The sequence below is a fragment of the Anthonomus grandis genome, chromosome 5 (assembly GCF_022605725.1).
Source record: "Anthonomus grandis grandis chromosome 5, icAntGran1.3, whole genome shotgun sequence".
NCBI lineage: Eukaryota > Metazoa > Arthropoda > Insecta > Coleoptera > Curculionidae > Anthonomus > Anthonomus grandis.
In genome coordinates, this window is record NC_065550.1 from 20,929,032 (window position 1) to 20,951,702 (window position 22,671).

A 22,671-nucleotide genomic window follows, 5' to 3' on the forward strand; every position below is an offset into this window, starting at 1 on the left:
TAAATTTATGTATTTTGACCAACGTATGTTACTTTTAGCTATATGAACTTTCTTCATTGGAAATTGTTAAAGACCGCTATAAAAATTCTTTGCCTTTTGTCACCCTGTGTCAATAAAATGTTTGATTATTATTTTATGTTACCGCTAATATTTCATACTTTTATGCTAAGTAATAAGAATGGCTTTTTTTAATTTACAATGTTGGCTTACCTGTGATAAAAATATTAAATAAAATTATTAACAATAATATAAAATTTCAAAGTGTTTTTCAATCAATAAACAGTTTAGTGTAATGTTATTAATCATTTATAGATATTTAAAAATAAATCTTTTAAAAACAGTGAGACCCTATTAAGTTATGCTTTTTATTTTTAAAAAAAGTTATAAAAACTTGATGGAAAAACAATGACTGCTTTTTAATAACAGTGTATTTAAGTGTGTACATAAAAAATTAATTTAACAACAAATCATAATTTATAATATATATATATATATATACACAAAAATGCAGCTTAATAAATAGATTAATTTAAATTTTTCTTGAATTAATATTCCAGCCAAACCCAACCCAACCCTATTATGAATACCTTTCAACACGCTTCTTATTTTGTTTTCTTTGTTATCATTTTTTATTTTTTTGACACTATTTTGTAAGTTAATACCAATTTTTTTTAATAATATAATAATAAAATATCAGTTTCTGTTAAAATAATCGAAAAAAGTAGGTATATTTATATCACCCTATTATAATTTCACAAAACAAATTCGAAACTACTAAAAAAACGTTACAATGATAATTTTGTAATATTTATAAATCATGAACAACTGATAAATAATCCTTATCAAATAACAGACTCAAAGACACTCATTAATCATGACGATTAAAACAATCGTTTATCCAATAACAAACCATAATTTTTATTATTTGTATAATTAACATTAAATCGCAACTTATTAATCGGATTATAAATGAATGATTTTTCTTAAATTAATATTCATGTACATTAAAACGCTAATTTGAATAGCTTTTTCACACAGCTGCTGATAATGATAAAAGTAATTTTTCTACGTAATTTATTTACTCCAGTAAGATCACATCGCACAAAATACCTCGCACTTAAAAAAACGTGTCTAAAGTGAGTTTTTGTGTGTTTTATCCATTACTCTTTTATACACCCACCACCGTTCGGGGTGGTATGGCGGCGCGGCTTTTCAAAACACGATCCAGAGTAATCGAAACCAAAGAAACCTGACAGCCATCAATCTTCCATTTATGAAAAGTTTTCCGGGTTTTGTATCGGTCCCGATGAAAAAAAAAGCGTCATTCGCGGCCTTGTTGGCATTCGTTGTTAGAATCTTATACAATTCGAATTTCCCGCTGCTTTTGTTTCAACTGTTTTCAAGGCACGAGTGATTGATGGAGCTAGTCGTGTTGGCGGACCGGTGGGTCTTTTCGAACGTTCTCTATATCGGGTTGTGACTGACATCTCACGACTGCGTTCCATACTTTTTATTTTAATTTTCTATCGAGAATGCTCCCAGTTAGGTCCATTATTTAGTTAAAATTTATATTCTAGCAAAATAAGTTAGGCTTAACCTTTAACTGAAAAGAGTTTTATTATACATTTTTTTCCATTATAAGAAAATGATAAACAAGGTATTTATGAAAAAATACAAAACAGAAAAATAAAGAAATTTATTATCGCTTAGTATTTTAATGCATTTCGTTACTAATTTTTTTAATAAAAGGCTTTTAAGCAACTAAACTACAGTAAAGGAGTCTATAGCAAGTCGGATGTTCAGCACCTACAATTGCATGCAATAAGCCTTAATGGTCAAACTTTCTCATGAAGATTACTACAAAGAAATTGCTTTAAGGTAACTGACCTCATTCCACTATACTATCTTAAGAATTGATATTTGGGAGTAAAATAAATTAAATATTAAATAATTAATTAAGAAGCCTTCTCTCTTCCCAGACGGTTTATTCTTGGTAGGGATATGGTACCTTAATAAGTTTGAGCGGTGTAAAGTCATCTCAAAACCATTGATTTTGTTTTTGTCTACTTTTTCAGTTGTCCAAGTCTCAGCTGCGTACGTTGCTATGGGAAAGATTAGCATTTGAATTAATCTTTGATGTTCTTAGTTATGCTTGTGTATTTCCAAATTTTTGTCAGCCGTGTGGTTGCAGTACGTGCTATTGCCAATCGCCTTCGAAGTTCCGATTATCCTCTATTTATTATCGTGGATCCGAAGCACTGAAATTTTTCCATACTTCATATCTTGGTGCTAGTTAGGATTTGCTTACTCGATAAATCACTTTTGTCTTGAATTCGTTGATTTTTAGGACATAGGTTTTACTATCATCTACTAGTCCTTCCTCATTTGATGTTATAATGAGGGTGTCATCCGCCTTGGCACATTCATTACCACGCGCATTCCGTATACTGTGTATATGCTGAAAATTAAGGAAGATTACATATACCCTTGTCTTACCCCTGCCTTAGTTATGAATATTTCTGAGTATACGTTATTGACTTTAACGCTGTTGTTCTCATAGAGATTTTAAATGAGTTAAATTAAGTAAGAAAATCCCATTTTGCTTAAAATTTTCCAGAACTTATCGTATTTTACTGAAATAAATGCCTTATGATAGTCAACAAATCATAAATACATCTTAACATTAAGTTAACATTTATTTTTCAATGTCGTGCATTTAAGATCTGTTCGCATCTGCCATTTCCAGGCGTAAAACCTGGTTGTTCATCTGGTATCTAATGGACGAGATATAACTTTAGGGGTTAATTATATTGAGTAGTACCTTGCTGACATATGGTATCAGTGCAATTATTGATTTGTAGGTATTGCTGTTCGTGTGTGATCCTTTTTTATGGGGGAGTATAAATATTGATTCGCACCAGTCTTGTGGCTACTTTTCTGACTGCCATTATTTTTGGCATATTGGTATATTGTGTTAGTCTCTCTGTATTTCTTATTAAGTTGCCATTCGAATCCTGTATGCTTTATAAGTGTCTTTTGAACTCACGTGCTACATAATTCACTTTTTTCATATAGTTCAGGTGGCTCGGTGCTATTTGCGTGTTTTTCTAATTTCTCACATATTCTATTTATTTTACTATTTTTGTCTCGTCAGCATTAAGGTTTGATTTAGAGATTTATTTCTTGCAGCTTTTTCTGCTTCATCGGTGAGTTTGGTTTCTTGATCTTGCCCTCGGATTATTTCATCTTCCGTGTAGTTTTCTTCGTTATTCAGTGTTTTTGTTTGACACTTCTGTCGTCTTGTTTGCATCGCCCTGCTGCTTTCGTGATCCATGTTTTTCTTTCCTGTCAGATTTTGGTTTGACTTTTTAGAGGTGTCTGATTTTTTGTGAAATTTTTCTTTTGCTTCGGGTTTTAACGATTTTCTTTCTCTTATTTTAAGTTTTTTTTAGTGTGTGAAGTTTGATCTGGAACACAGCCTGTGGTGGTTTATAATCAGATACACACATAAGATTTCGCCTTCACGTAGCTAATTGATGTCCTCCATCTCGTTTTTATCATCACGTAATCTATTTGTTTTTTATCCTGCTTGTTGGATGAGGTCTCGGTGTAGAGTCTTTGTGGATAATGTTGGAAGGGTGAGTTCATTATGGCGAGATCATACCGAATCGATCTATACCGAACTGTAGTCTTTTAGCAAATATTAGTCTCTCACCTCTTTCTTTTTTTCATTCCCAAACCATACTTCCCTATTGTTCTGTACAAGTTTTCTCATTTTCCATTAAAATCTCCTATTATTACCATAATATTTTTATTCGGCGGATCGCATATGATTTATTTAATGGTTTTGTAAATTTCTTCTATTTCATCATCTGGTGCGTCTATGGTAGGCATGTATACTTATAGTATATGAAGTTTCGTGGATTCTTTTTTCGTGGATCAGCTCGCCGAGAGTCAGTCTAGCGTCTATCACTAACTCTCTCACTAATCTGGCATATTTTTGTGGCCTGGCTAACCCTCACTAATCTGGCATATTTTTAACTCTACTCTGTGTACTCATAACTCATTTTCTTCTCTTGGAAAGGATAATCAAATGGTTTCCCATTTTTCTGACCGATTTAGTATTTTCACTTAGGATAAGAATTTCAGATCAACTCACTTCGAAGGTTATGCCTCTATTAAACATTTATAGATAAAGCAAAGGCTTTATTTGAATATATAATTAATGAGATTGTTTTGTGAGTGTCTTCAACTAAGGCATTTATTTAAAAGACATTGTACAGGTGACATTTATTATTATTTTATTTTATTTAGAAAAAGAATTCATTCGTATGTTATATATGTTCCTCAACGAATGCTATATGATAATACTTTTTATTCTGGACTGTTTATCCTAATCTTTTGGTTTCAATACCTATTGAGGGTGCTTAATAAGTTTTTCGATTGAAATTGGCCACTGAGTTGCATTTTTTTAAAAATGATATGAAATAAGAAGTTTCAATATGTACCCCAGGTAAAGATGAAAACACAGACAGAAGACAAAAAAACTTTGAAAGTTGTAAAAGAAACAGATGTGTTTATTTAGCCCTTAGTGTCCTTAAGTCCTTAGCCTATAAAATTAAAAATTTATTCTGAAGGGTGTTTTTCTAGATATATTTAAAGAGACAATAATAAAAATTATTATAGGACTACTATGAAATATTTAATTATTTACCAATTGTGGTAATAACTATTTTTTTAAATGATTTATAAAAAATACTTAAACGAACGCTTACAACTTATTTAGAGAAAAATAATATACTTCTCAAAAGTCAATATGGCTTTTGCTAGGGCAAATCAACCGAAGATGGCTTATAATTTTCGATACAATTGAGAAATACAATCCGTTTAAAAATTAAAAATATTGAGTTTCCAGAAAGGCTTAAAGTGTGTGGATGGGTGGGATCATTATGTTAACTATCTCGAAAATAAGATGTTTGATTACTATTTTTTGGTTTTATAAAAACATATACGTAATAGTTGAAATTTTGTTTATCACGTTTTGTCTTAAACTTAGTTAACATATGGCCTTCTTGTGCCTTCGTGCATTGGGCGGGGTGGCTAAGATGCATTTAAGATTAGCTGAAGTAGTTAAAAAATTACTTTTTAAAATTATTTATGAAAAAAACTCTATCGAGCAGTTTTGTTTATATAAAAAACAAATATTTTTGACACAAAGCTTGTTTTTTTTAATTACAGGGCATAAAGCATAGATAAAGAGCACAGACATGATTCTCGATATAATAAAAAAAAATAATATAAAATCCAAAACTATAGAGCAGCTTAGCTTCTTTTATTTAAGTGCAAATGTTCTTAAACAGGTGGCACTTAATACAGCTAAGGAATTTAAAACTAAATTAAAGCTCATGTTGCATCAGAAATGCAATAGGATTAAAATCCTTCGGTTGATTGATGATAATTATGATTACAATTTTTAGTTTTTAACAAAAAAAGATACTTGAAAGGTATGAGCGTTTATTTAAGCTTTTAGAAATATTAAGGGATTTATTAGCTATTATAAACGAACTGAAAATAGTAAAATTGTCAACGCGCGAGTTTTACTCTTGTGGGACAAATTGTATTTAATGACTGGTTTGCAGATTTTTAATTTGTTGTTAAAAAATGTTGAATTTAATTATTGCTATATAGTAATAATAATTACTTCTAGACTAAAGTAAGTTATAGCTTGCATCTATTAGAGAACACGCGCAAATTTTTCAGTGCTATTTTGTTGTTATAAAAATATCGGGCTCAAGTACTGTATTGATATTGCAACTATGTAATTTCTTCACATTAATTGTTTTAAATTTTTAGTTAATTAATTCCTTCAAAACAAAAAAGGTCTCACATCCATTTAAGTTATGCATTTAAAATTAAAAGATTTATAGCATACTAATAAAATCAATGCTACCATAATTCGCAAAAAGTATATTAAATAAAATAATAACTCTTAAAAAACTAGGAAAAATATAGAGATAACGTATTTACTAGTAACTAAAAATCTTTAAAATTCTGGAACACATCGATAGAAATTCCAAGCAAGGGACATTTTTGAGAACGCGGCTCTATTCGTGTTCAATTAGGGTAAAAACACACGAGGCTGTTTGCAAGCGGTTTGCGCCGCGACGGCGGCCGGTGGACCGCCGCTCGACTTAAAACACACGCGACGGCTTTCCTAACTACGAACGGCACGAAAAATTACAAGATCAGTTTGATGTTGCCAAGCTTTGCGTATGTTCACAGTTTTTTATTTATCGTGAGCAAAATGGACTCCGACAGTGAAGATGATTTTTTATTTTTGTTGGCGGCATCTAGCTGAAGACGTAATTAAAGCCTGTTGTGTTCTTCATAATTTTGTAAGAGTCAGAGATGGAAACCGTAGCGATGACATTGAAGCAGGAACAACGCATGACGATTTGATTTGATTTTGGGTGGAAACACACGAGGCGGTTTGCAAGCGGTTTGCGCCGCGACGGTTGTCGCGCCGTGGTCGAGCTCGGCGCCTCGTTTATGGGACTTGTGAGCTTTGAAACAGACGGCGCCGCCTAATCCCATAAAACGCGGCGTCCGACGCGCGTACCCTGCTCGATACCATGGGCCGCCGGCACGCCGCTTGGTTTTTATTGCTTTAGCGGCACTACCGCGGCACATCATTTACTTATCTTCTGTGTTGCAAACCACACGTAGGGTTTTTTGGTGCGTTTTTTTTTGTGCAGTGTTGAAAAGTGTTCATTTATTATGGAAACCAGGGAATTCAACATAGAAAAATTAATTACTGAGGTTCAATTGAGGCCAGCGATTTGGGATATGCGTGATGATAATTATTCAAACAAAATAAAAAAAAAACAGGCATGGGAAGAAGTTACTACAGAATTTCTAAGCGCAGCTGCTTCTGTTGAGGAAAAAAAAATTATAGGTATGTACATATTATATGCTATAAGTAGGTACGTTTATTTTAATAATAATGATATAATATACATATAGTTTATATTGATTCGTTTTGCCACTCTAGTGGATAAATATTAACAAAATAATTTGCAAATTTATCTCGGCCATTTAATGATCTTGGATTCCCTTTGCTAAATGAATCAACTGTCAAATTGTCATGCGATTTCCATCCACTTTTCGGCATTTAAAACTGGAAAAGCCATTTGCCTAACATGCGCCCATAGTGCTTTACAAACTTCTTGAACAATCAAACTTGCTGTAGATTTTCCAATTCTAAATGCATAGAGCAAATCCACAAATGAACAACCAGTTGTTAGGTACCTGAAAAAACATAAAATTTCGTTAATTTTTTAGGTCCTATGCTACAAAAAAAATGGAAAAATGTCAGGGACAGATATTCCAAACACCTTTCCGAAAGTAAAGGCAAATCTGGGCAAGGCCGGAAAGGAAAAACCCCATATATGTTTGCCCAACAGCTCTCATTTTTGTCGGATGTGGTCCAAAGAAGGGCAACAGAGAGTTCGCTCGATGCAACACATGAATTGGCAGCCACAGATGATGAGACTGCAGCCACGCCTCAGGAAGGTACAGATGAAGATGCATCGATAGAGCCACCAGATCAACCAAATACAACCAAGCGGGAATCCCGAAAAAGGCAGCAGCAACAGCATTATGGTGAAGAGCGCATTAAGAAGAAAAAAAATGATTCGGTAGAAACAGTTTTGTGTGAAGCTCTTCAAACACATACCGATATTCAAAAAGGAAAACTGATGAAAGAAAAAAAAAGTGTGGATGATGACAAGCATTTTTTGTTGTCATTGTTGCCATTTTTTAAAAAAATTCCAGTTGATAACAAGTTGTTGGTCAGAATGGAATTGATGGCTTTATTAAATAGGCATATTTGTCCACCTCCACACCAACATCATGCTACTACATTCTCCGAACCACCTAGTCACTTCCAACCCCACGTTGAACCACCATCATGGTATACACATTCATTGCCTCCACAGAATTCATTACCACAACAACATCAACCAACTTCAACACCACACCTTCAGAATCAGCCAGGGCCTTCTGGGCTACAACGAGTTGCGCCACCCGAATCCCAATTCTCACCATATTCTCTTGATGGTTCAGAGCATATGAGTTTATAGGCATATAAGTTTAATTTAGTTTTTTTTTGTTTGTTTTTGTTTGTGTTTAAATATATTATATCTATATCTAGTTCATTTTTAGGCGTTTTTTTAAGACTTCCATTGAGTTAATACTATTTCGAGTAGATGTGGAGTAGGTAACTAAATCCTCATTAGGCAGGCAAACGGGGTATAACCAATAATTTAATAAAGACAAAAATTGTAGAAATAGGTATAAATTCATCACCTACCTTAAAGTTATCAAAAGCTTTTCTTGCACTGATATGCTATCTCTCATAATGGTATTAGCTTTTGTACATGGCTCTTGTATCAATAAAAGTAACTCCTGGTATGATTCCTTTGACATTCTGGTGAAATTTAAACAATTTTCCGGATCTTCACAAATCTCCTTATAGATGGTATTGAAATATCCCTTCTTGTTTCTTTCCATAACTATGGGATGTATCCATAGCTTACGTTTCGTTCTATTTTTTTTTTTTGGTTTTTTGCGTAATGCCAGTGCCGATGCCGCCAACAAAAATAAAAAATCATCTTCACTGTCGGAGTCCATTTTGCTCACGATAAATAAAAAACTGTAAACTGTACGCAAAGCTTGGCAACATCAAACTGATCTTGTAATTTTTCGTGCCGTTCGTAGTTGCAAAAGCCGTCGCGTGTGTTTTAAGTCGAGCGGCGGTCCACCGGCCGCCGTCGCGGCGCAAACCGCTTGCAAACCGCCTCGTGTGTTTTTACCCTTAAAGTCTATCTTTCAGTGACGGGTCGGCAGGCCGATCACAATGCGACGCGAGGGACGAAGGGAAAATCGTTTTAGAAAAAGTGCCGTTGACACATGCCAAGCCATATCGATTTGTGTTAATGAAATATGATTTAGTTTTCGTAAAACCTGTAGGGCATTAGTGGGATGAGAGATAAGAGAAAATTTAAAGTTAAGTTTTGATATCTGAAATGAGCACATTATATATATGTAAATAAAATTGGGATAAAAATTTAGGCCGGTGATAATATATTTATTAATTATGACATTTCTTTTTATTAAATTCCATGGCGTGTTATTATTTTGCGCTTTATGGAGATGTAACTCCACCGTAGCAAAATGAACAGAAAAAAATTACATTAGCACATTACGCATCATGTCTTTTTAAAGTCATACAGCATATATAATGAAGATCGTATTGCTGAACGGCTGCTTTATTTGTTAAAATGTAATTTAAAATTTTTTGATATTCAAAAAAAATATACACTTGCTCTATTATAACAATCACAATATGCAATTATTAATAATGATAAATTATTCATTTACTGATAATAAACAATCTCTTTGTTACTAATAGGAAGCATCAATAAAGTATTTGTAAACAAAGTACCGTTTTATATCATTATAGTGCGACATATATGATTTTTATTTACTTTTTATGTATTATTCAGAGTTTTACGCTAAGAGTATCTAAAAAAAGCATATAAGACGCAATATAAATGATAAATTTTTAAAGTTTAGAAATATAGGGGTTTAAATTAAGTAATATTTTTAATTATAATAAACCTTAGTTTGAGGTAAGCCTTACAAAGTCGTTTAAAGGTCAATTTTATAAAAAAATTATTAGAAAAATTTTACAAGGAATTAGATTTTTACATATCTCTGAACAATAGTATTTTTTTAAGAAATGTTCAAATCCAACCAACACAAAATAAATCAATTTACCTTTTATTCAAGTAAATTTAATATGACGTGTATCCGAAGAGGCCGTTACTATTGCCATCACTTAATACGAAGTAAGAATTTCGGACAGAAATAGCACCCATGTTTTCCCATTTCTGGATCACTCCAGACGCTGTCGCGGCTTATCCAGATCTCCGACCACTAGATTCAATCATATATTTATACGAGCGATGGCGTTTGATTGACACCGGACTCCCTTTTATTTTCTTGTATGTGATTCATATACCGGTTATGATATTTTAGGAAAATATGTAATTTTATGTTTTAAGGACAATATTATGACATGAATGTTATTGCTTCTAGGATTACATCGTATGTTTATTGTAAAAAAGATCTATAATTATATTACCATACTTAATGGTTCATGCATCTGAGAGATTTTAATGGTAAAAGTGAAAAAAATATTGTCTTTTCTATTTTTAGAGTTCTTACAATGCCTAGTTTCGTAATGATTGACTCAGTCATCTCAAAGTTGTATCATGTCATTACGGTAATATATCGCAATAAAATAGATCTCAAAAATACAGTTTCGTTATTTTTAGAAATAAGAACTAAAAAATAAGTGACAATATTTCCACTATTTTAATTCCAACATTATAGGCTTAGAAGAATTGTCTTCATATAAGTGTCTTGATTGCGGTGTTCGGTATTAATTTGTTTTAAATGTCGAAATGATTTACTTAAATTTTAAAAAAAATCATGGAAAATATAAATGATAAAAATTAGATATTAGATCCATTTAAGTTTTGCATTTAAAAATAAAAATTCATATTGACGTCCTTTTACATTAAGGTAGCATCCAATTTAATGAACTCTGTCTTATATTCACTTAAAAGTAATTTAGTATTATAATAATTAAGCTTGCAAAAATTTTAGGAGTGGCTACTTCCATTTTTCTATCTTTTAAGTTAATTTTTACCGAATAATTTTATGTTTGCAAAAAAATACTAGACTTACATCGTTTTATTAAAAATATATTATTGTTAATTTTTAAAGATATTTTGATATTATAATTTAACACGGAGAAAGTCTTTAGTCATTTTCTAAATATTATAAGTATACAAAAATTAATTTAAGATGTTGCTATTACATTCATTCAGTAGTACTACCAACTAATTAAACTTATTATAGATTATTAGGATAGCCTAAACTCCAGAAGGTACATTTTGGGGCTTGTATGAATTGACTACTCCTTAAAGACTAAGAAAAATATACATGAAACACATCTTGTCGGACTTGCATTGTCTTATTTATTTAATGTAACACGACGTTTCGGTTGGTAAGTATCACCAACCGTTATCAAGTGTAAACTGACAGCAAACTACTATTCTATAGGCTTATATACTAGATGTGTGCAGCGATGTGGAAAGGAAGTGCTCTGGACTCACTTAAAAAACAGAAACCTTCGCAGAACATCAGCAAAGAAGAGGAAACAGCTCTCAGGAATCTCAAAAGTAAAAAGAACATCAAAATTCTTCCTGCAGATAAGGGCAATGCAACTGTGATTATGGACCTGGAAACCTACGAAAACAAGGTTGAGGAAGTTTTGAACAAAGGCGAATACAGGCTACTATCTAAGGATCCGACGACAACCATAGAAGGTCGAATTTACAGAGCACTTAAAAAGTACTCCTCAACATTGTCGGATGCGGTACGCTCTAGGCTGACACCACATTATAGCAAACCTCCACACCTATACGGACTACCCAAGATTCATAAGGAGCAAATGCCTCTGCGGCCCATCACGAGCTTTAGAAAGTCGCCGACATCAGAACTCTCGAAATTCCTTTTGGAGATCATTAGACCGATCCAGGGAAATGCAGCGTCTTTCGTGCGAAACTCTGCCTACTTTGTAGACCTTCTTGGAGGGATCGAAGTCGAGACCAATGACAGATTGGTGAGTTTTGATGTCAAAAGTCTCTACACCAATGTACCCATAGGAGAGTCTCTTAACATCATCTGAGACAAACTAAGCAAGGATGCAGCTTTCTCAACTCGGACCACACTGCCTCTGGACGGGGTGATGGAACTTTTGGAGATCTGTCTTCGTAATTCTTACTTTCAGGTCAAGGATAGATTTTACGCCCAAGATGAAGGACTTTCGATGGGTTCATCCCTTTCCCCAGTAATAGCAAACATCTTTATGGAATGGTTCGAGGAACATGCAATAGATGCCTCCCATTGCAAACCCAAGCTCTGGCTTCGATATGTGGACGACACCTTCATCATCTGGGACAAAGAGGAAAAAGCACTTCAGGAGTTTCTGCTTCACCTCAACAACTTCAGACCAACAACCAAGTTCACGATGGAGACAGAGAAGGACTCAGCTCTACCTTTCCTAGATGTCCTCGTTAAAAAGGTCGGTGGAAATCTACGAACTTTTGTTTATAGAAAACCAACACACATGGGCCAGTATCTTCACTATGAGTCCAACCATCCTGCAACCACCAAAGTAGGCATCATAAGATCCCTCTACAATAGAGATCGAACCATCTGAAGCGACGAGGATCTCAAGACTGAAGTGGATACCATCTACAAAGACCTACAACAGAATGGATATCCAAAGAAGCTAATAAGTAGGACCATCCAAAGGACGCGTCCAAATCAAATCAGAGACGAGGCCACCACGACAACCAGACTTCTACCCATACCTTACATTAGGGGTACATCGGAACAAATCCGACGCATTGCCAGCAAGTACAATATTAGAACTGCCTTTAGATCTAGCACCACTATCAGAAGCGTGGTATCAAAGACCAAAACAGATGGCCTGTTGGTTACCAAAAATTGCGTCTACCGGATCCCATGTGAGTGCGGTGACTCATAGATAGGTGAAACGAAGCGCCTCCTAGAAGTCAGAGCGAAGGAGCATCCTTAATATATTATAAACCTTTGACAAAATGAAGTTAACATATATGGAACACTGCTGCTATAATAGTTTATTTAGGCTATGTTATAACAAAAGGAAATTTAAACAAAAATGGCAATTAAACTTTAGTACTCATAAAAATGCATTTAAATTACAAACAAAATAGTGTGTCTTAAACATGTATTTTTTATAGCTATTAGTATTTTGTCTCTGAGCAAATATATATTAAATATTTCTTAGGTCATAAAAACTACTGTATAAAGTTTTTTTAACTTTCGTATTGTTTACTTATTGGCACATATTTTATTATTTTATTTTTGCTTTAATTAATTTTTTTAAAATAGCTAATGTTTATTTTAAAACAACTTATAAAAGGAATTTTTATAAAGATTGTATTCTTAAAATTTTGTGGCAGTTATTTTTAAATTTCTTATGTAAAATTTGATTTTATATAGCAATATGTTTTTATAGTTACCTCTTATCGTAACATTAAATGCATGATAAAATAGTCCAAAAAGTAAAACATACCTGCTCAGGAAATGTTCTAACTTTTTTTAGAAAATTGCTTTGCGTGTAAGCCTCGGTTACATTAATTTCGTCCATTGCCATTTATTACAGCTCGCGTCGTGTTAATGATATGAACTTCTTACCTCAGTTATTATACGTAAACACGTTCCCATATAATTACATAATTAAAGTTTATGTACGCTTATTCATTACCACACCGTGCTAAATGCATGTGGGCAAATGCGCATGGCTACTTAGTAATATTTGGGACATTTTGACGAAAAACATAGTGATAATAATATTATTTTTAATTTTAACGTATTTACACCAATACCATTCTTAACATTGGGTTAATAGTTTTTTTTTAAATGTAAATCATTAAAAATCTAGAGAGCTAGGATACTAAATTTATTTTCTACTAAAAATAATCTATTCATTTTTCTTTATTTCCTTCGTTAGCAAGTCAAAGAATAAATGGTAAATTGTGTGCATACATCAAAATATGCCACCAAAAAATGCCTTTTATCGTGTAGCACCTTTACATTCAGCTAGTATAAGAAATAAAGCGCCATAAATGGTTCTTTAGCGATAAAACAGCACCGAAGGGTTATAAATATTTTGCGTATGGCTCTCTCGACATTTTCACCAGGTTAATATTTCACGCTCGTTTGTCGAGATGTTTAGCAGTCTTGCAGAAAATTAATTCGGTTCTTTATTGCACACCGACCGGCTAAGACAACAACAAAAAGGCTTCTGCGGGTTTTCAGCGATTTACCACATCATTGAGCTACTTAAACAAACCGCGGCGGTTTACTTGGATAACTAAGAATGTTCTTAAAAAATATAAATAAAATTTTTTTTTAATGATGTGCTTTTTAAAACTTCTTATGATGATTCTCATTTATCTTAAAAAAAATTAAAGTATCGTGGGCTGATTTTGCATCACATATATTAACTTTTAATATTTTTCAACAAATTGTAATTTAATTAATATTTTTTTTTATATAAAGTTTTCTATTATGCTATTTACTTTATTCTTCCTACTACCTTATTGTAATAAAAAAACTAAGTTTATTTAAAAGAATGGGAATCATAACCATTTAAATTATGCCTACAAAAAGGTTTAATTAAAACTTTTATATTTCTACTATGGTTATTTTTAAATAGTTTCATATATTTAATTATAAAACTACTATTCATTATAAAAATACAGGTTGTAGTGAGAACATTTTTGTTTCATAAATTCCCTTGTAGATTTGTCAAATAGGAATGTGTCAACAAAATAGGAAACGGACGTCAAGCTATAATCAAGTAGATTTTAGATACTATAAGTAAGTATACTAGAAAATATATAGTGTATACTTCAAAATACTTTCTCTATAATATTAGCACAAACATAATATTTTAATAGTCGCCTAATATTTGTTTGCGCTCAACATTTGTTTTTTTCAATGTTAACTTAAAAACAAAAATTTTTTGTTCAAAATATGTAAAGTTCCTGAACTGCACTATCCCACATAGAAGCATAATCCTCTTTGAAAAGCAAATCCTAAACACTGCTTCTTAAATCAAAGTAAGATGTTAATTTGTGTTACATTATTTATATAAATTACTTATAAATGAGGAGTGTCTTTTCAATAAGAAATTAAAAAACTCTTTAACAATATACCAATATATTAGCAGGAAAAAGATTTCACTATTTAGAAAGAACGTATACGTACTCTAAAACTCTATATTTAGAAAAAATTAATGACTTTTAATTTTGATGATTTAAATTTTCAAAAATTTTTAATAATCCCTTTGGTTTCGCATCAACTGTAAACCTTTGTTATATATATTAGTATTTATCATAAATCTTGTTTTTATATACATTTTAGTGGGGTGATAATAGATAAAGGAAGCTCTTAAAATTTTTATTAAGAATATTTTAGATGTTATTAAAGTTAAACAAATTATAAATTTTTTAGGTAAAAATAACAAAATAATACTAAGCTAAAGTAAAAAATTGGCTCAAACCCTTATTTTTCAACTATGTCATACGTAAGGCAATCACACATATTTTCGATTTTTGTGTTTGGTTGTACCTCGGGATAACTATTTGGATCTTCAGCTAATAATGTTTTGTACCATTTTGTACCATCCTTAAATTGCTTGTCTAGTGATTTATTTATGTCCATTTCTTTGTTGTCACTTGTTGAACATCGCCCCAAATTCAAATTTACCCAATATTAAGCTTGTCTCTTTCTTTTTTTAAGATTGGTCATAGGTTTTTCCAACAAATTATTAAAATTCTAATTCTTTTAAGTTTTATAGCAATTTAGTTCAAGCGTGTATCTACCTCGACGTATTTTAGTGAAAATTATTATTTAAAATTTTTGGATACCATCCACTTTTTTATAATATTCCTCCAAGCTTTTAGTATGTTTCAGAATTCAATTTTGTTTCAATAATCTTAGTGTACAATTTTTTTTAATGTTATTATATTCTTATTTTAGGATTCCTGTTATTCCTATTCTTCATATTACAGGATTTATTCTTTATTGAATCGACCAAATACTTAGTTAGTTAGTCTGCTAGAAAAAAACTATGGCAGTTATCTTCTTTTGATAGAAAAAAAAACGTTATTTTATTCTCTATAGTTCAATTTGTAAATGTCTCCTTTTAACTGAAACACAACTTTTTCAATGTAAATTATTAAGGCTATATCGCCAAACTTTGAAAATGTAAATATCCCCTTTCGAAAAAAAAACTCCTCAAGTATAAACCTTAAATTAATTAAAAAAATACAATTTTTATGTTTAAAAGTTATATTAAGTTTTTTTGAACTAATTATAAAGAGCAAAAAATATATAAAGAAAATGGAATTAAAGTGTATTTTTAATTTAAGTCGTTGATATTAGTTAAATATTAAAAGAAAATACAAAAGAATATGACTATTTATTAGGCAATACTCCCTTGAGATATTTTTCGCTTATACATCGTTAAATATAATGAATATTTGTATAAATTAAATTACAGTCATCGACAATCTTTTGTCATTTATTTAAGAGTAAAAACAAATATAATTACATGGAACTAAGGTCTGATGAATAAGTCCTTTGGTCAATTATTTATAACAAAGAGGTTTCTGTAAGTTTTTGCTAATGTATCGTAAAAAACCGAGTTTATTATTTATTATTAGGTACGTAATAATAATAAAATATTGGTATATTGTAGATATTTTTTTTGCTGCATTAATTTATGTCATTTGCTAAGAATAAGGTTTTGCGTAACTTAAGACTAAAATTAATGTGACTATAATTCGTGAATTATTTAATATACCATAATACAATAAAATGCAATGTTTTTTGAAATAAATAGGTTCTTTTTTAAGTCAGCATAAGTAAAGCTAAAATCAACATCATAAATTAAAAAATGTTTTTAAAAAACAACTAAAGCTCTACAGAAGCTTATAATTTATGGTATTAAATTAAATATAAACTCAAAGTCGTCATAAATATCTTAGTCAAAAAAGTAAGGGTGAGAATTCTTTAAAAAATAAACCAAAAGTAAAAAGTGTATTAATATAAATGGTGAGGCACAAAGGACTACATAAAACTTAATGAAAACCAAAATTTTACTTAGTCTTTTAAAAATGCTTAAACGACCTAAGTTTCGATCAGAGCTTGGATTTCAAACTAACTAAATTAGTGTTTTCAATGTTAAAATAAATAATAGGCCACTTTACATAACTATATCAGATTTGCATTGCAGTCTGATCTAGTGTCTTTATTGCTTGATTATCCATATCATCCCTCTCAAAAATAATTATAATTCACCCTTATAAGACCAATTCAATAAACATTATCCCCCAATCTATTATCAATGCGAAATTTGATTTACGACCTTTAAATTCTGTAAATTATCAAGCTTTTAACAATTCACCCTCTGTTTAGATTTCGATCTCGCTGCCACTTCGCTGAGTCCCTTTGCAATAAAAACAGAACCGTAGTAAGCCAATTTAATTCTTTACTTAATTTTTAATAGCAAACCAATAATTTTTTAAAAAATATTAACATAATGGATATTTTTTTAACTATTTGTTTTGAATTATAGGACTCTAAATAATATTGCTTTTTACGTAAATTGTTGTATATTATACTTCTAAAATATAGATTTGCAAAATTCATATGTATGTATGTACCTGAAATGAGTATTCTGCTTTTTACCATTAAAAAAAATCACAGATTTTTGAAGCTCAATACCTTAATTTAGTTAACTGCAACCCTGGATGGAAACCATACTTTCCAAAGGAAATAGACAGACAGTTATAAATGAATAGAAAAATTATCAAAGCATTTCTCATTCAATTCAAACCGTATACACAAACAGTGCATTCACTTGCGTAAAGTTGGGGGATGTCGGAAAAAAAACTGTTTATTCTCCCTCCGCGTAGTTGGCTAAGAAAATGGTTTTTTAAGAGCTCTTCGGGGATATATTTTTCACATCATTATTTTTCTTTAGATTAAAGTTTGACAGCTAAACCTTAAGACTATTGTAGTTTCTATGAATTAAAATCATATACATGTATAACCAGAATTAAATTTAAAAAAAAACACGAAGTAATCGTAAAAATCATCACTATCTCAAAACGTATTGACTCAATATTATTATTGATAATAATAATAAGTTATTTTATGCTATTAGCTTGGCAACCTAGAATTATGCTGGAACTGATGATTTATTTGTTTTAATTTTAATACATAAACAGGACAGTAGTTTCTATAAGCAAGTTTATTGCCTTTTAATGGTGTCTCTAGGTAAAATAAATCAATATGTTTGAATTCAGGTGTGACATGTTACATAAAATTTATGTTGAAAGTAAAAATAAACTGCTTATTAAATAGTGAGAATCATATATTTTTAAATGATGCCTAAAAAAATAATTAATTTTTAAGCAAAACTACTTCACTTAATATAAGAAACGTCATCTTAAACTAAAACAACAACCATTTCCTTATAACTTACGCAATTCAAATAATAAATAATACCGGTGACAAATTTTCTAATTTACGACCGTCTTTAACATGCAGAAGACATACCAAAAATCGCTTTCGGTCTTGGTGGTTCCCGTGCCTTTTCACATAATTTATACTCTAGTAAGCCATAATTAGAATTTGATTAATTCTTTCAAGCGAAAACGACCAACATATTCATGTATATAGCTGGTAAATCATTGGCGTCGCATTATAAATTTTATGTGGGAAATACCCAGTAAATAACATGATGACAACCGAAATAAAGTTCGAGTAGGTGTTATTAGGAAAAAATATATTTATTATTTTAAAAAATCCTAAAAATAAAACCCGAAAAATATGTGGATAGTGAATTAACATTTGCAAACTAAATGTCATCTAGTGCCATATAGTTTATCTCATGATGCCTCAAATCGGTGTGTTCCTGTGGCCGAAAACAAGCAACCGCTTGACAGGACACACGGCTGGTTGTCTGCAGTGAGTCAGGTATCTTAAAAAGCTTTTTAGTTTAACACGATTTCATTTTCATCATTATAGTCCAGGGCTAGAGTATAGATAATAGGAATCGTAAGATAAACTGAATAATAGTTTGCTCGTATTAAATAGTTTTAAAATGTTATTAGTTTATAACTTCTTAAAGAACAGGTTCTGCACACTGTAGCGATAAAATAAGATAACGTTTTGTATGTTAGTGTAATATTCTTTTTGTAAGATAATCTTCAGAGCCGCTCTGGGAAAAGATGTAAAATGGTTATGAATTGACCAAATATGAAGAATAACAAAATTACTTTATAAAGAATTAACAGAAAAACATACTAGATAACAAGAAATTAAAAATACATGACATGGACTGAACAAACAAAGGCATATGGTAAAGGAAAAGACCTATAAAAAGATTTAAAATTAAGAAAAAACTGAGACACATATTTAAAATTCATTTAAATCAGACACTAACGATTCACAGAGGTACATTATCTACATCTACCGATTTGACAACGTTTGTGATTTGTTTACGCCTGATTTTTAGTTTTAAAGTCAAAAGAGGTACTAGTAGTATTGGTGGCTATTGATTAAACACCGTTTATAATTTATGAACGTCTGATTTTCAGCTTGTAATTGATTTTAAATATGTGTTCCAGTTTTCCATCATTTTAAACCTTTGTTTGTACATTAGTCCATGTCATGTATTTTGCGTTCCTTTAACAAGTAGGTAATTTTGTAATTATTTATATTTGGTCATTCCATATTTCTTTTATCTGTTGTTACAGAGCTGCTCTAAAGATGGTGTGACACAAAAAAAAATTATACTGACATACAAAACGTTGTCTTATTTATTTTGTAAGTTGCTTAATTTTTTTTTGATTTGAGTTTTTTAGGGTTTTAAGGGCTGATTTGTTCACTAGATATACCCATAATAGAAATTTAATATTTTGGTGGTCTTCTTAATTTATATTTTAGACAATGGGTAACTAAAAATGCTTCGGTCATCCTCCACTAATATTATTTGAAAATTATTAATCCTATATGTTTCGGATATATAGCATGTTTATCATCAGGGATCTATAAAGAACCAAGGAAACTTTTAAGATAAAGATTCAAAGTGTTAAAATACAAATAGTATTAAAATTACTTACACAAATTGAGGGTTTTCGTTAATACATATTAAAGCTCTAGTGCCTCCGGCAAGGTCAAAAGGTTAAAACAACTAACAATGATTAAAAATGGCATCTACAATAATAATAAAAAAGCTTAATTAATAAACGAATAAATAGTTGACCGTTGAAGACATGAAACTTACATTAAGATACATGAGAAAGGGACTAAAACTGGATCTACACAAACATTAATATCATATGATTACAACACTATGATAACTGTTATGTAAACGAGAACTGAGAACAAGAGAACCATATAAATTTTCAAAAGATAGGGTGCACCTTATTTAAAATATGGTACCTATAATTTGCAGAAATAGACTTTACTAAGTTGGCTACAGATGGCGGTACTAGAAGTGATACTTATAAATAAAATATAACTGTTTTTAACTCTTTAATATGAGAGAATGAAAAGGCGTTATAAATTAGCACTAAAATTTAATGAATTAAAAAAGTGTGTGGATGAATGATTTATTTGATCATTGACACATGTAATATATTTATTCTGTACAGCTTTATTTATCTCTAAAATTTCTAGTAAATCTAGATAATTACTTTTATGGCAGAAATCTAGAATATTTTGGAAATTTTAGATATGATTAAAATGTTTATTTTCTTTAAATTTCTTTATTTTCGAAGTCAATGCATCTAGAATGAGCCAACTGTAACTTATCTTTATATGAGCTTCTTACAAAGAGTTTTATCTGGCTGTCTGTATAATCTTATTAGACCTTGCAGAGGCTGAAAAGAGTTTTGTGTATTAAGCTATCGCCTGTAAGCCTGTGGGAATATCTACAATAAATTGTAAAACATAATTATCCAGTAGTAAAAAATAGGTGATTATTGTTTTTATTTCTTATATAAGGAAAAGTCTATGATTCAACCCTTTAATTCGACCCCTAAATTTTTATTAAATTTTTCTAAATTTTTTTAAACGTACTCACAAAAACTACCACACACATGATTCACAAAAACTAATAAACAAATAAGATGAGTAAAGTGAGGAATAGGAACTGAAAATAAACTTAAAAAATTGATTTATGTTTATCAGCAAAACAACAAACATTGTCGGACATACACAACTAACTAGTAGAAAAATATAACTAGCTCGATATTATTATTAACAAAGACAACAGTTGCTCTCAGAAATAAAGAAGAAATTAGGAATTGGAGTGGAAAAGACAAAATTTGCGTTAATAAAAATTAAAAATAAAAATCCATAGAATATATCTCAGTTTAAATATCTGATGGCTTATTTTTGAGATGCTATGTGCGGTCTGTGCTTTTTTTATTGACCCTAAAAATAATATAAGAATACTAGAGGCTTTCTGACCCTGAGCCTACCGCAAATTACTAAAAAATAGCTAGATAGAAAGAATAGCAACAACGCACAGCATTAATAATTGCCAATCTTCGCAACGAAGACGACACCTAAAGAAAAACGACCTATAAAAAAACATTCTATTAAAAATCAGACCTTCCAAAGAAAAAAACTAAACTCGATTATATATGCTTAGAAGATTCAGAGTTAAACGTATAAGCTCAATCCAAAGTTATACTAAAAGAGCTTCTAATACAATATACATGGGATCAATTAGTATTTGTGGTAAGCTATAATACAGAATCGAAAAAATAAAATTAAGTTAAGTCTAAGATCATAACATAAACTCCTGGACAAAATTATCGCACCACTGATGATTTTGTCAAGAAAATTTAAATAAAAATAAATATCAGTTAAAACAGTTATAATATCTTTTCTCGTATAAAAAGCAGAACTGGACAAAAACTATGTTTATGCTTTATCATGGAACATGCTGCTTGTGAGGAGTGAGAATATATCCGCAGGAAAGTTTTCATAATTTGATACGAGGAATGCTGCGAAGACTTCAAGCGATCATTGCAGCTAGAGGTGGCAATACACGTTATTAAGAATTCATTATGGGTCTATTGTTTTATTTTTGTATCAAAATTGAAGTTAGTGAACATCAACGCTTTTCCTTGTATTGAATTTAGTTACTTAAATCTCGTTTTGTTAAATAGAATATAATTGTTTTTTTTAATTAATTATGCATAGTTAACAATGCTTATAAGTTTGCTTATTTTTTTATTTTTATTAAAAAAAAATCTCTAAAAATCAAGTGTTTTTTTTTTAATAATTTCTCCTGGCGATAATTTTGTCCAGGAGTTTATTTATCTTATAATAACTGAAAATCATAGTCATTAAAGTTATGCATTATTTTAAATAAAGTGGCTAAAGAATTTCTAAAGTATTTTTTGTATATACAAGGTATTGGAATTCATGATTAAATTTATAAGACTTATTGCTGATTAAAAAATATAAAACTTTATAATTTTGTTATTTTTTTAAAAATAACAAGTTTATATAAACAGTAAGTCCAAAGAATATACAAGTTTTTTGGTTATTATCTTAAGTATCTATAGTTTTTTTAGTTTTAGAGATCTAATTTAGGCCTTATTAAATTATTATGATCAGTGATGTCTTAAGGCATATATTTTAAAAAATTATTGCAAAAAGTTTATGGCATTAATTTTTTTTATGTAAATTGCATAATTAGCACCTAATATATTTTAAACCGTTGCTCTAGGTTTTACTGAATATTATAATATTTAATTTATTGTTCAGCTTTATTTACTCAAATAGCAAACTAAAATTTAATTTGTTTAAAGTTTATTAATAAAGTTCAGAGCCTCTGCAATAAATTATTTTAAAATCTTTTCCTTGAAAATAGTATTAGATATAAAAAAA

The 22,671-nt window shown here is 30.4% G+C and overlaps 3 protein-coding genes across 4 annotated transcripts in view; 1 reads left to right on the plus strand and 2 right to left on the minus strand.

The window, feature by feature from the left end:
- LOC126736350 (homeotic protein Sex combs reduced) overlaps window positions 1-22,671 on the minus strand; it is a 74,717-nt gene that overhangs the window by 17,381 nt on the left and 34,665 nt on the right. The window lies entirely within an intron of this gene.
- Window positions 6,778-8,216, plus strand: LOC126736351 (uncharacterized). Its single transcript, XM_050440668.1, has 2 exons — window positions 6,778-6,955; window positions 7,342-8,216. The coding sequence occupies exons 1-2, from the start codon at window positions 6,778-6,780 to the stop codon at window positions 8,139-8,141; spliced, it is 978 nt and encodes a 325-aa protein (XP_050296625.1). The 3' UTR covers window positions 8,142-8,216.
- On the minus strand, window positions 7,040-8,868 carry LOC126736352 (uncharacterized). Its single transcript, XM_050440669.1, has 2 exons — window positions 8,372-8,868; window positions 7,040-7,308 (listed from the first exon to the last, which is right to left on the minus strand). Exons 1-2 carry the CDS (start codon window positions 8,689-8,691, stop codon window positions 7,143-7,145), a joined length of 486 nt encoding a protein of 161 aa, XP_050296626.1. The 5' UTR covers window positions 8,692-8,868; the 3' UTR covers window positions 7,040-7,142.

What these genes read in the sequence shown, in the direction of transcription:
- LOC126736351 (XM_050440668.1), top strand. Translation starts at nt 6,778, where the DNA reads ATGGAAACCAGGGAATTCAACATAGAAAAATTAATTACTGAGGTTCAA. An exon ending in TGAGGAAAAAAAAATTATAG is followed by an intron (nt 6,956 to 7,341) that starts GTATGTACATAT and finishes TTAATTTTTTAG; the next exon opens with GTCCTATGCTACAAAAAAAA.
- LOC126736352 (XM_050440669.1), bottom strand. Translation starts at nt 8,691, where the DNA reads ATGGACTCCGACAGTGAAGATGATTTTTTATTTTTGTTGGCGGCATCG. An exon ending in AAGCTTTTGATAACTTTAAG is followed by an intron (nt 7,309 to 8,371) that starts GTAGGTGATGAA and finishes ATGTTTTTTCAG; the next exon opens with GTACCTAACAACTGGTTGTT.